General features: G+C 41.1%; 1 protein-coding gene across 1 annotated transcript in view; it reads right to left on the bottom strand.

Moving 5' to 3' along the window:
• The window catches only part of col11a1a (collagen, type XI, alpha 1a), a 77,902-nt gene extending 74,297 nt beyond the window's left edge, over positions 1–3,605 (bottom strand). The window contains exon 1 of the mRNA XM_076095595.1: positions 3,491–3,605. Within this exon, the coding sequence (XP_075951710.1) occupies positions 3,491–3,605 (115 nt within the window). The remainder of the gene's footprint in view (positions 1–3,490) is intronic.
• Between the last annotated feature and the right edge of the window lie 8,739 nt (positions 3,606–12,344).

The raw sequence follows: 12,344 nt of genomic DNA, 5'->3' as shown, positions 1-12,344 counted from the left end.
ATTTTCACATAAAGGGCCTGGCCTACATCTGGCCTCCTTATCGTCTAGCGCCTTTTTGCAACACCTGCGATGGACCAGAACAGATGCATCACGATGAAGGCAAAGAGAGCTGCTCTGCTTCAATGCATAGTACTAAGCTCTGAACTGTACGCAGTCCAATAAAGCAAACACCACCAGCAAGCCATCTTACAAATATCATCCACTTATATACTATCTGCTTAGTAAGAATAAATGAGTGTCTTACATGGCAACCCAAAATCAAACTCACGACCATTTCAACAGAGGACACAGTGGAAGCAAAGTTATGTAAAAATGTGAAGTTGAGATCAAAATCAGCAAACTGTTACTCCGTAGGAATGCCGTTACCGAGGACAACTTGGCTTTTTTGTGGCTTGTGAGGATGAACCGGCTACTTACTTTGGAGAGTGAACTGAGGACCTCATTGTGAGTTCCTGCAGAGCTGCTTTCAGTTCAAACAGGACTCATATGTTCCAGATGTGGCCGGGCTACGACCCTCACACGGAGGTGCTGAGAAAACGTCAATACTGGCCAATCCATTAAGGTGGCCAAATGAGTGTGCACAGGTATTAAAAGAGTGCATCTGATGAGCTGGTGTGAGTTTGCCCTCAGGGCTGAGCAAACAGGCCATGTAGCTACCAGCCGATCTCATGGCATGAAGGGATGGATCTTCTTCAGTCTGGAGAAGAGAGTTCATGCAAGCCAGCCTCTATTATTCAGTTATTGGATCATCTGAACATCATTATGCAAGTTGCAGAGGCATGCGTAGAAGGGAGGAGCAGAGGGAGACATTTCCATAAAACATAAATGGAGTAATTTGATATCACCTCCATCATGTTCACAAGTGTACATCCATGTAAACAGTGTGTTCCAGGAGATAACATACAACACTGTCTTAGGACAGAGGCCAAAAAAGTCTGCCTCAACTCTTCCTTTATGACATAGTATGTAAGGCTTGAGCAAACTGATATTATATATCCACCTCCTGTTGTGTCATTTTCAGCGCTCACTTTGTTAAACAAATGTGAAATTGTCTAATAAACAGAGGAAGACCTTTTCACCTGCAGCTCCCTGAGACTCTAATAATATCTTCAGCCAGAATCTCTCTCTATATGTCCCCCCCCCCCCCCCACCCTCTCTCTCCCACTCTCGCTCTCTCCTTCCTTTAACTTCCACCATGCTGCCGGCTAAAACAAGACAGCTTTATGCTGGTGTCATACCAAAGAAACTTCACTGAGACCTACCCAGTTTTTCAAAGCTTCCCCACCCCCTCGCCTTTCCTCTCATTAACTCCTTTTACTGTATGCCTCCATATAGTATTAGAACAAGTGATCCCATAGTGTTTTTCTAAATCCAAACAGGTCAGGAAAAAGAGATCTCTTGTGATCACCCCTGTTTCAGAATTTAAGTATAAATGTGCAGTTAAAGCACAATTTCAAGCTGTGGCTTTTTGAAGAGGAAGAGATGCTTGTCTCAATGTGATTCTGCAACTATGAATATGTGCCAGCTACGCATGACAAATGTCCAGCAAGGAGCTGATTAGCTGACACTCTTGGTTGAAGATATTAGAGAGAGGTCTCTGGAAATGCTAGCTTTGCCTGCTGGAATGCACATGCCTGCGCCCTGGGGGCTGAGAAAACGTGTCTGTACACTGCTAGATGAAGAGGGCGCCCTGCAGAAACAGCTTTGACTGACTGAGACCCCGGAACACAGAGCCTGCAGCTAGTTGTTTGAGATTTGTTTTAGAAAGAGGCAGGAGTTGTTTGGAAAAGTGAGATTCTCAATTTAGAGTGAAATTACATTCCAGTATCTTCTGAATTGGCAGCTTGTATTCCTAGTAGGAAACAAACTGCTGTAAAACGAGGAAATGTTACGTTTGTAAACGAATATAAAGCTCCATTATTGATTTGTGCCGTATAAATTAAAATACTAATGACATTAACTGCAATAACTGATTTTTTTTTAGATGTCTAGCTTTAACTTGACTAAATACTTGGTTTCAAGGTAGAGACTTATAAAACCTTTTCAGAACTCATAGCATAAGCTTTTTAAGCTCATGTTAAAAAGTATCTCTAAGTCTCTACCTGTATCTGTATGCAACAATAAAGCCTTACAGAGTTGTCCATATAGGCCAAGGTGTGATGCCTATCCTGAACCCTATGACTTGTGGACATTGTGGCTGCAGGCTCGGCCAATATGCAGTCCTGCTCTTTGAAGGCTCTGAAATCATAGGGAAGTGCAACAAGGACCATCATCAAATAACTACTCAGTACTTAAAAGGGAAGCATTCTCACCACACACACAACAGAGCCTTGTCCTGCAGCCGACGAAACATCTAAGTGCAAAGTTGCGGGGAAGAGCTGGGCAGCGTGGGGGGGGGGGGGGGGGCACAAGTCAGCTTTTGGGCTTCAGTGTGGACCAGGGCAGTGTGGAGATAGGGTGAACCTGCCTGACCACTTAGCCCCCTGCAGACCCAGAGGGGCTTTGCACTCTGCACTGACAGATCTGAGATCCTGTAAGGCCTTTGTGAAAATGCACTTCACTACCACATATGTATCACCACTCTAATGCTGTACCCCAACAGAACATCCTCATGTCTGCAAAAAAAACAGTGCTGTGAGCCTCATAACCTTCAATCAGCCATCTAACCTGAATAGTCTTTCCTCCTCTTCACATAGGATCACATGCCCATATACGGATAATTACAGCACTATCACACAAGTCAATATCCCATCCGCCTGAAATGAAATGTAAAAACACTTGTCAGCATGAGGCATCGACGGTTTCAGTTCAATTCAACGTTTGTAAGTTGCAAGTTATCACAGTGTAGGGTAAGCCGTGTCGTCAGGCTGAGGAAAACCCACCCTGCTAACCGTGTCCACATCCACCTCGCGGACCACAGTCCAAACAATGAGCTTTCTTTCAGGCTAAGTGAATCTGTGTCCCCGAGCTCCATAGACGCATACCAGCTGCGTAGGATGAATTTAATTGGGCGAGGTGTTTCATCTTCTGAACGGGACGCTTCCCATTCATGCGTAACAGCAGCCCGCAGTAAATTGTGGGATACTGAATATAGTTTTTTGGCCAACGATATATGTGCGCCTCAGTACTGTATACGAGTCCTCTCGGGGTTTAACCGTCCACTTCACTACAGCAGTGAGGGGGGCACCGTTTTACTGTACCAAACGGTCCGTTTGCTTAGAGTTAGTTGTTTGTTGGAGGCTTTCACAAAGCGCTCAATTACACATGTATATGGGGAAATCTCGCTTCAATGTAAATACTCTGGTTATGGAACGTTGAAGTAATAAACATACAACTAACTACGACGCAAACGTGACGCCACTGTGTCCAGGTAAATCTGTTAATCCCCCAATCTCCATCATCAGTTACCGAGTTTTCCCAGCCGGTCGCCGCTCCGTCCCCTTTCGGCCAGATCAAGTTCATTAGAGAAGCTTGATCCTAAGAATCTTACCTGCTCCGACATTGGTAGCTTGTAGAACCAGGGTTAAAGTGATGAATGCAGTTACAGTGGAATCCATAAACCACCTTTTCGTTTTCCACCTTGTGGACCACTTTTGCATCTCCATGGTCGGGCGCCGACAATTGAGTAAAACTTTTGAGCGACCGGTGAATTTGAACGACGTCCCTTCCACAATCCCAGTGATGATGGAAAAATGTCCTACAAAAAAGCCATATGTGAGGAGTTTAGTCTCTTCTCTCAGCCACACCGAGGGCCCCGATCCTCCTTTCCAGTGCCCAGCCTTCACAGTGAAGGTAGTCGGGCTTTAACCAAAACGCACAGAGTGTACACAGTCGGTACACTTGGTGCGTCCACGGAGAGGAGGGCTGGGCAAGCTCCACAAACCGGAGCCACGATTACAGTGAAATGACAAGGGAGCCAGCCCCCGATTAGCAAATCACGGGGCTGGAAATTCTCCTTCGGGTCCACCCATTAGCTTTGTAATGCGCCCTCAAGTCTCTCCCGAGTGGTCTGAAAAAAGAGAAGCGAAATAAAACCGTGACAAAGTTGGTAACGAACTGGGCATGATGACACGGCAGAGCTGTATACGCAGGGTGTTTTTATAATAGGCTACTGATAATATCACATCTTACACCACCTGAGCTGGCGCAGATAAATGCTGTTATTTGCAGCATAAATACAGTATTTAGTGAGTAAAACAAGGAACTGTTTTAGAATAGCCCACTCTTCCTCAAGTCCTTATTGACAGTTAAACATAGGCCTAAATCAATTCATGAGTAAAAAAACGAATATTGAACCTTGAGAAATTGAAAATAGTAGCCATATAACACACCCACACACATAGGAACAAACGTGCCTCGATCATATGAAATCAAAAATGTAATGCTGAGTTTAATTACAACTTGGCATTAGTGTGGTGTGAGGAAATCAGTGCAGCTCACTGTAGGCTACCAGTGTGCAATCACTGGATAATCCAGCTGGTTGAGTATTAGTATCAATTGTATGTCTGTCACTATTCCAAACCCTGATGCAAATGTTAGTTAAATATCAATATCACAGAAATAAGAAAGAACAGGGAGAGGTGAAATTTGATCCTGCAGGGTCTGGGTGACAAATGAAAAGTAAACACCTGAATGAATCAGGAGATAGGAGGATAGGATACGATTTACTTCATTAATCCCCAAAGAGGAAACTGCTTTGCCACCATTGAGACAACATACACAATATGTCATCTACACAACAGATAACACCGGGCAGGGTCATTGAAGGGAAACACTACAAACACAGATGCTTCCATTCGGGGCATGAGGGATCACTAAATGTTTTGAGTTTGAACATGATGCCAATATGGCCTTCACTCTCACCAGGGGTCAGATGTATAAAGGATATGGAGGCACAAAAACGTGCATACATCACCTCCCACACATTAACTGGTGAAAGAAGAATTTGCAGTGAGAATAGGCCGTACTTCAGACTAGACGTCCACACATTTTAGAGGTAGCTGCGGTTGAAATGAAAATATCAGCATGAAACTGCAATAAAATGCAAATTTATAAATTTCACATCGTTTATGAATGATGAATTTGTTTTCTTATTTACATTTGAGCCAATATTCATCTATCAATAATCTTTTAATTCTATCCTTTATTAAAAAATAGTTTGTAAAGTCTGTTTCAATATGAACTCCATCAGTGAAGTTGACTTGTGTTATGAGTGGTGGAGCTGGTATCAATATGAAAACAGATTTAAGGGCATTTCTGCATCCATTAATAGCAAACAGTGGAAGTGGAAATGAGGCCTGTGCATGTGCAGCTTTATAAAACTGATGAAAAAATGCGTAAGCATATTTCCATCTTAGTGTGGTCACGGTTTTAGTTTTTTGTACCAGCACAAAACAGTTATTTTCCACCACTATCATTATATATTTTGGAAGAATCGGTTTCACACTGCCGAAATGCTAAATCTTAACAAACATATTTGTCCAAACATCACATAACACTTAAATAAAGACACAATTGCCTAACAAGTACATTTTAGTGAGACACAGGGACTTGTTTTTAGACAATGTATCTTGCATATCTCAAGTGAAAACAATACTTCTTATCAGGATACAGGCTTGTTAAGTCACACAAGTGAAATACAGCTCAAAATGAGTTTTCTTTGCTAATTCCAAGGTTTCTTTTTGTCTTGAACGGCCTAAATAATACATCTTATTTCAAGAAAGTTTACCAAGCAACTTTCAGATTTGTTTTTACTTATAAAAGCAAAAACACCTTGTATTCCTTGTTTTTTTATAACTATATCAATACTGTGTACAATTACAGATCCTCCCTGACTGCAGTTTTTGTAAACCATAAATAATTCATATACAAACTGACATAGCTAAGAGCATAGCTAATTGTATTATTTCCTTTTTGATTCCCACCATGTTGTCAATGTATTTCTCTCAACAGAGAGTTTCCTTATCATTGAATAGGTCTACAGGGTCACTATGCCTTTAAAAGCTATCTGCACTGAGAACAAATGCAATCGTCTGCCAACCGTGTGAGAAAACTCCACTTGTTCCCAGTGGTTTCCCCTGTTTCAAGAGTTTTGTGCAAATAACTATGTGATTATCCTGAAACAAGACACAATAGGACAAGTTGACCAAAATGCACTTTAAGAAAACTCTAAAGAGTGATTTCAGGGGGCCGAATGATTCCAGCGTTCCTCATCTAATGGCCTTTTAGAAACAGGGGTCAGTCCAGCAGACAGTCAGCTCCTTGTATCTCTTGGCTCACTCCAGTGAACTCATGGATCCTGACCAGGCTTTGTCTGTCAGCCAGCTCGTCCTTCCCAGCCATCCCGGCTCAGCCTGTTTCCTGCCAAACAGTATCAGATGCTCCTCCTGTATGGCCAGTGGCAAAAAGCAGAGCCATTTCTCTGGGACGAATTGGTGTCCAGGCAGGGAGGGTTTCATGCTACATCTCGTCTTCTCATGGTTCAGGGAGCAGGGGCAGTCATTCTCATAGTGGGCGACAGTGTGCTTCATAGGCTCTTGTGGAGGTCAAAGTTGTCACGAGCAAAATCTCACACGGAAATGATTCCAACTATAGAACGTGGAAGTGCTTGGTAATGCTTTGACTTTTTCACTCTCTTTTCTATCATCTTCTACATACATATTCAGAAAATAATTGACAGTTTTTGCTTTAGACAGTCAGGTGTGCTTGTGACAGCTAATGCCCAATGGTGACCTCCCATTGGAGGTGTTCTGGGCTTGACTTGATCAGAGCTGTTGAAGACCATTCAGGAAGAAATGAAACTTAGAAAATTACTGCTCTGTTTGATCGTTTAACACCAATGATAGAAACCAAGTCTCAAAAGATTGGATGGGTGGAACATGTCATAATGATCAACTCTAGTTTTACATCTAGTATATGAAAAAACAAGTGTAGGAGGAAACAAAGATGCAACTTCACACACAATTGCTCCAAACAAACAGAAAAATACGGGATTGGTCCATGCCCTCCAAAAAGGCACACACATGTGCACATATAAGCATTTTCAGATCTGATGACACGATCGACAGGACCATATTAGACAATAGTCATATTACTGGCCATGAGTTTTACCTGACATGGTATCGAAACACAAGCACTTTTCACAGGCACACTCAAGCCAACCACCCGCCACTGTCTGTCACTGTTTACACACTGCACAGAGGAGAGTATAAAGAGCTCTTTCTCCACACTCACTCTAGTCCTCTAACACAAGCAACAAAAAGTTCCCTCATTTCGCTAACATTATATTTGGCTGCCACAGTATTTCATAAGGATAAATACACTTTTTTACTTGTATCGTTTGGTAAATTTAGTCATCATGGTTACTGAAACCCTTTAACAGAAGTCTAACCAGATTTTGGGCAGTTTGAGGTCATCTTTGGAAAGCTAATGCTTCATTTGTTTGTTTCTCTGTCATGGGTTTTGGTGTTTTGTAGATATATTTGTGATATTGCAATGGCTCTTCGTTGTCATTCACAGCACTCTGACAGTGACAACCATGTATTTTCAATGTGGTCTACCATGTAGAACACCAGAATTAACATCTGACTAAATGCTGCCTCCATTTTGGGAGGGCACATGCAGGCCCACGATATACAGTTATATGGAGATGGTGTCAGTGGAGGTTCTTGGTGCTTATTTTATTGAGACAAACAAACAGAAATATGACAAGAACAGGCCTATGCATCAGCTGCAGACCTGATTCAAAGTAACATTCCAACTCATTTGCATTGTCAGAGAGTCATTCTGACATGCATGTGTCCTTAATAAAATAAAATGTTGATCTCTCAAATGTAAATCAATATATTATTTCTTCTATTTTTGTGATTTATTTGTATATTATTGATGGCTGTAGTACGGTGCCAATACTGATACCAGTAGTGCATCGGTGTGTCGCATTTATGCGCTAATCCGGTATATCATACTATCAGCTCATTTACGCTACACAGGAACAACAACATGTGTCACTGATTACTCGATCCGTATCCAACCCGATAGGTACTGCACATGTATAAACTAGTACTACACACCTGTACACATGCTCTTGCACCCTATTTTACCCTGATAATGCTACATTGTGAACAACAAATCCGTGTTGAAATTAGCAGAAGAGCTGGTTAACGTTACCTGTAGACAGCCGGTGGGCAGCACAGTCCTGCTTGGCAAAACAACGGAGCAAACAGCTTTTAACTGAAGTTCAATTGAGTTACATTATGATGCGTTCATGGTCTGTTCAGTAAAGAGAGTACTGCGCAAAAGTAAACTATAACTTTATTATGTGTTTAAATCACATTTTAGCAAGGAAACTGAATAAATGCAGTTGTTTCTGTTGTAAGTATGTTTAGGCAAATAACCACTAAATAACAATAACAATATAAAAGGATTTTTAGAATGTTTGACGGTTTACACAGACTTAAATAATAGTATATATATTAATTAATGTTGTATTGTATGCTGTATGAGGCACAGTATGTCACATATTGGAAAAATAATAGCTGGCATTCAGATCTAAGGTAAACTTCTCTTAAAAAACAGGACAAAAATCAATCTACATTTTGGTTTTGCCTTTTGGTTTGATACTTTTTTGGCCCTTCAACCTAATTTAAAGAACCACTCTACATTGTGTGTTCATAAACGTCTGCCACAGTAAAATAAGTCTTACATGGCAATTTTTAGCCATAACATAAAAATGCAGTTCATGTGAAGTTGATGAGTGTTTGCAAAATGGCTGTGGAGCACAGCACAATAACTATGGTGATATGTTCATGGACAGTTTGAGTGCTACACCAATATCCCTCCCTTAATGGAACAACATAATACCTACAGTGCAGCTCTGCTTCCAGACAATAATGAAAAGCTGAAGGTAGAGCTGTATGTTTGCACCACCTGGTCGGGGCAGATTTTAAGTGAGCCCTCAGGATGGAAATGTCAATTTAGGAGATTTGCATGACCTTGGTATGTGAGGCTGCGGCTGAAAAAAAAAAAAGACAGCAGACATATTCTGTAGCAAATATGCTGTACACCTTCTGTTGCACCATCCTTAGTACAGGTGGCAAGCTGAGAGCTAGAGGTCCACACTGTGACTATAATCTGTTGTGAAACTGATTTGGTATAGTTGGGCGCAAAAGAGAAGTTTAGTAAAAGCCTAAATGAGCTACGGTGGCCAGATGGGTGCTGACTGCTACAGGGGTGAAGAAAGCAGGGAATCACCATGGCTGAATGGGAAGATAGAGTGGCGACTGTGAAGTGAGGGTTGGTGGCCTCAATTAGTTCTAGCTGAGCATATGTGTGTGTGTGTGTGTGTGTGTGTGTGTGTGTACGTGTGTGTGTGTGTGTGTGTGTGTGTGTGTGTGTGTGTGTGCGTGCGCAGATGTGTATTGGTGGTCTAGCACATTTGTAGAATAGCTATGAAACCCAATACACTCACATTTGACAAAAAAACAGCAATAAGTCATAAACTGATGTTTGATTCAACAATGGAATACTGACTTGGATTAAAACTAAATCCCAGACACACACACTGCAATCATTAAGCATTAAACAGCCCTCGGAACAAATTGTTAATAGACTTGGAATGTGTGTAAATTAAAATCATAGACAAGATGATGTGTCGATAATGTGACAGTTAACTGGTGTGCTGTGACAGATGTACAGTCAGTTGCCAGTTTGTTAGGCACAAACTGTTTTAGAAGAGGTGTTGATTCAACTGTGTGTTGTTGTTGCACTGTATTTCGTTATACTGACAGATGTTTCTTTTCTTTTATCCACCCCATTTATATTAATGAGGGTAGGCTGAATAACAGAAACTCCTCTATGTGTAATACAATACAGTTCAACAGCAACACAAACTACATCCTGTAAAATACCATCCAGTTGAATGTAGTTAACCACCCTACCACTCATTTTATAATGAATCCTGTTAAATAGGAGTTATAAGACACCTCTAAGCAGCACACTGTTACCAATATAGAGCAGAGGTTTGCTCTTCTTAGCCAGCACTGACCAAAATCTTCTTTCTCACATTTCCTGGTTTGCTCTGTGGGCAGTGGAAGTCAAGCCTCCTTCACAGAGCTCCTTTTCATATGTCTCTGTGTCTCCCTCCCACCCTGTAACTGAGTTGTTGAGAACTGCCCTGTAACAGCATGCAGTGTGTACCCACAGGGGCGGCACTGAAATACTGTGGCCTCTAAATGGAAGCCCATAGGACAGGGTTCACAGTCTGGCTGAGTGATGCATTGTAGGAGGTGAACTGTATGTCCCTATTCATATTACAAAATGACAGGGCGTGTGTGCTTTTGTAGGCATTTGATGTGGTGGAGTTTGGATTCATGTTTAACGCAAGTCTGTCATTCTGTTACTGTCGTATTGCTTTTGATCGTAAGGGAGCATATTAGCACGACCAAGCTTGTTTCATTATCTCCTTAAGATCCTTGTTCCGGTACCCTCATATGACCCCTCCAGTCATTGTTGCTTTTTCACACCATATATTATCTCCTGTGAAAGATTTTGAAAGATTCTATTTGAACCAAAAAGAGCGTAAAAGTACTAATTCATACAACTGTATTCAAGTAGCCAAGATGCTGATATCCTTGCATTTGCAATGTGTTTACATGCAAAGCAGAGCCATTATGACACTGTAAAACTGCTTGCTTGCCCGGCATATAGTATTTTTTTTGGAAATGCAAAATGCAATTAATGCACAATGTTAGAAAACTGAGAAGAATATAGTTTTTCAACAGTATGACTAAAACACACGAGTACAAACTCTGAGTAGTCACAGTATTACATAGGCATGCATTAACATTCAAATCTGACGACCCTATTATATGAACAGCGCTAAGATGTGACACAAAAGGTGTTTCTATTCTAAGAAAGAACACTGTAAATGTAATGTTCTACTGAAAAACATGTTGTTTTTGCAGCTGACTCTAGAGCATCCGAGATGCATTTTGAATGCACCAAACATTTCCATGCAGTGTTGATAGATTTTTGACAGAAAGTAAAAGTGACAGCATTTACTGTGATGGATCACCTACTGTCAGGCAGGTTACATGCTTCTGCAAGTTGGTGCACATACCACACAGTCATGGCTTGTAACCAATGGTCGAAAGTGGTGCTGCTGTTTTCAGTCATTTCAATTGTCGACAACATATTTTTAATGCATTCTCCATTGGACTTTATGACGCCCTGTTTGACGTCTGACCAATAAGGTAGTTTGGTGAAGAGGTCACAACATAGCTCAAGACGAGTCATGCAGCACTCACCTCCAGACAGAGCTGCCTGATCTGTGCTGCTTTGTGCTTCTTTAACTCTGTCAGACTCAAACTAATTATCCAACACAGCCCCCCAAGGCAAGTCTTCAGTACAGACCCTCGGTGTTCAGGTATGGTGTTCAGGTATGCTGCGAAAAAGCATGTCAGAAGAATAGAGAGGGAGGGAGAGTTTAGTGCAAACCTATTGATGATTAGACAAAATGTTTCAGCTTTGATCACTTTGTCCATTAATAGCAGATGTACCTATGCATTTTCTTAGAACATTAATAAATCCAATATCTTACAATATTTTACACAACGTCTCATAACCCATTAGTGCTTTAAAAGTTCCATTAAGTAATTAACTGCTGGTATATGCAAACCAAAATTGACTTACAGCTGATTAAATGTGTATTACAAGGATTCAATTTGACTTTCAGAAAAACATTTGAATGAGTACATTCCTTTTAGTCGTACATACCATTTTCCAGGACTGGCACAGACCTTTTTCAATAATAGCCATATAACTCGTATTTGCAGAAAAATAAACTATTTTAATTATGGCTGTGTGTATTTAGATGTGCCAGTAACCCTTATCTCAGACAGCATGCCCAATACCAAGGCCCTGGGCCACATACATGGAATACAGCTGTCGCTATTCATCATCATTGTTATTGGTTACACCTGCATTCAGGAAGCTAAAAATGTCTCTCATGGAAAAGTCCTACTGTGCGTGCTAACTGTGCTAGCCTACTAATGCACCTAAATACTGTATAATGGAGCCATTGTTATTAACACCTGTGTAAGTCAAAAGGTCAGATATTAGAGACAAACTATTAGAGACAAACTTGCAAACGTGCAAGTAGAGGTAGTTTACAGAATAACTTATTCAGTATTTAATTTTCTCTCGTACTCGTTTTTTTTATTTATCTTTGAAGTACTGTCCACATCAAGCATCATGTCTCTGTCACACATGCAGCTGTCCTTCATTGATGCTTGATTACGTCCTTCGTCTTGCAGGTAATTGGCCAGCTGGTGTGACTGATGCTAATG

The sequence above is a fragment of the Anarhichas minor genome, unplaced genomic scaffold (assembly GCF_050575085.1).
Source record: "Anarhichas minor isolate MPS153535 unplaced genomic scaffold, ASM5057508v1 ptg000001l, whole genome shotgun sequence".
Lineage (NCBI taxonomy): Eukaryota > Metazoa > Chordata > Actinopteri > Perciformes > Anarhichadidae > Anarhichas > Anarhichas minor.
This window is presented reverse-complemented; position numbering and strand designations above follow the sequence as displayed.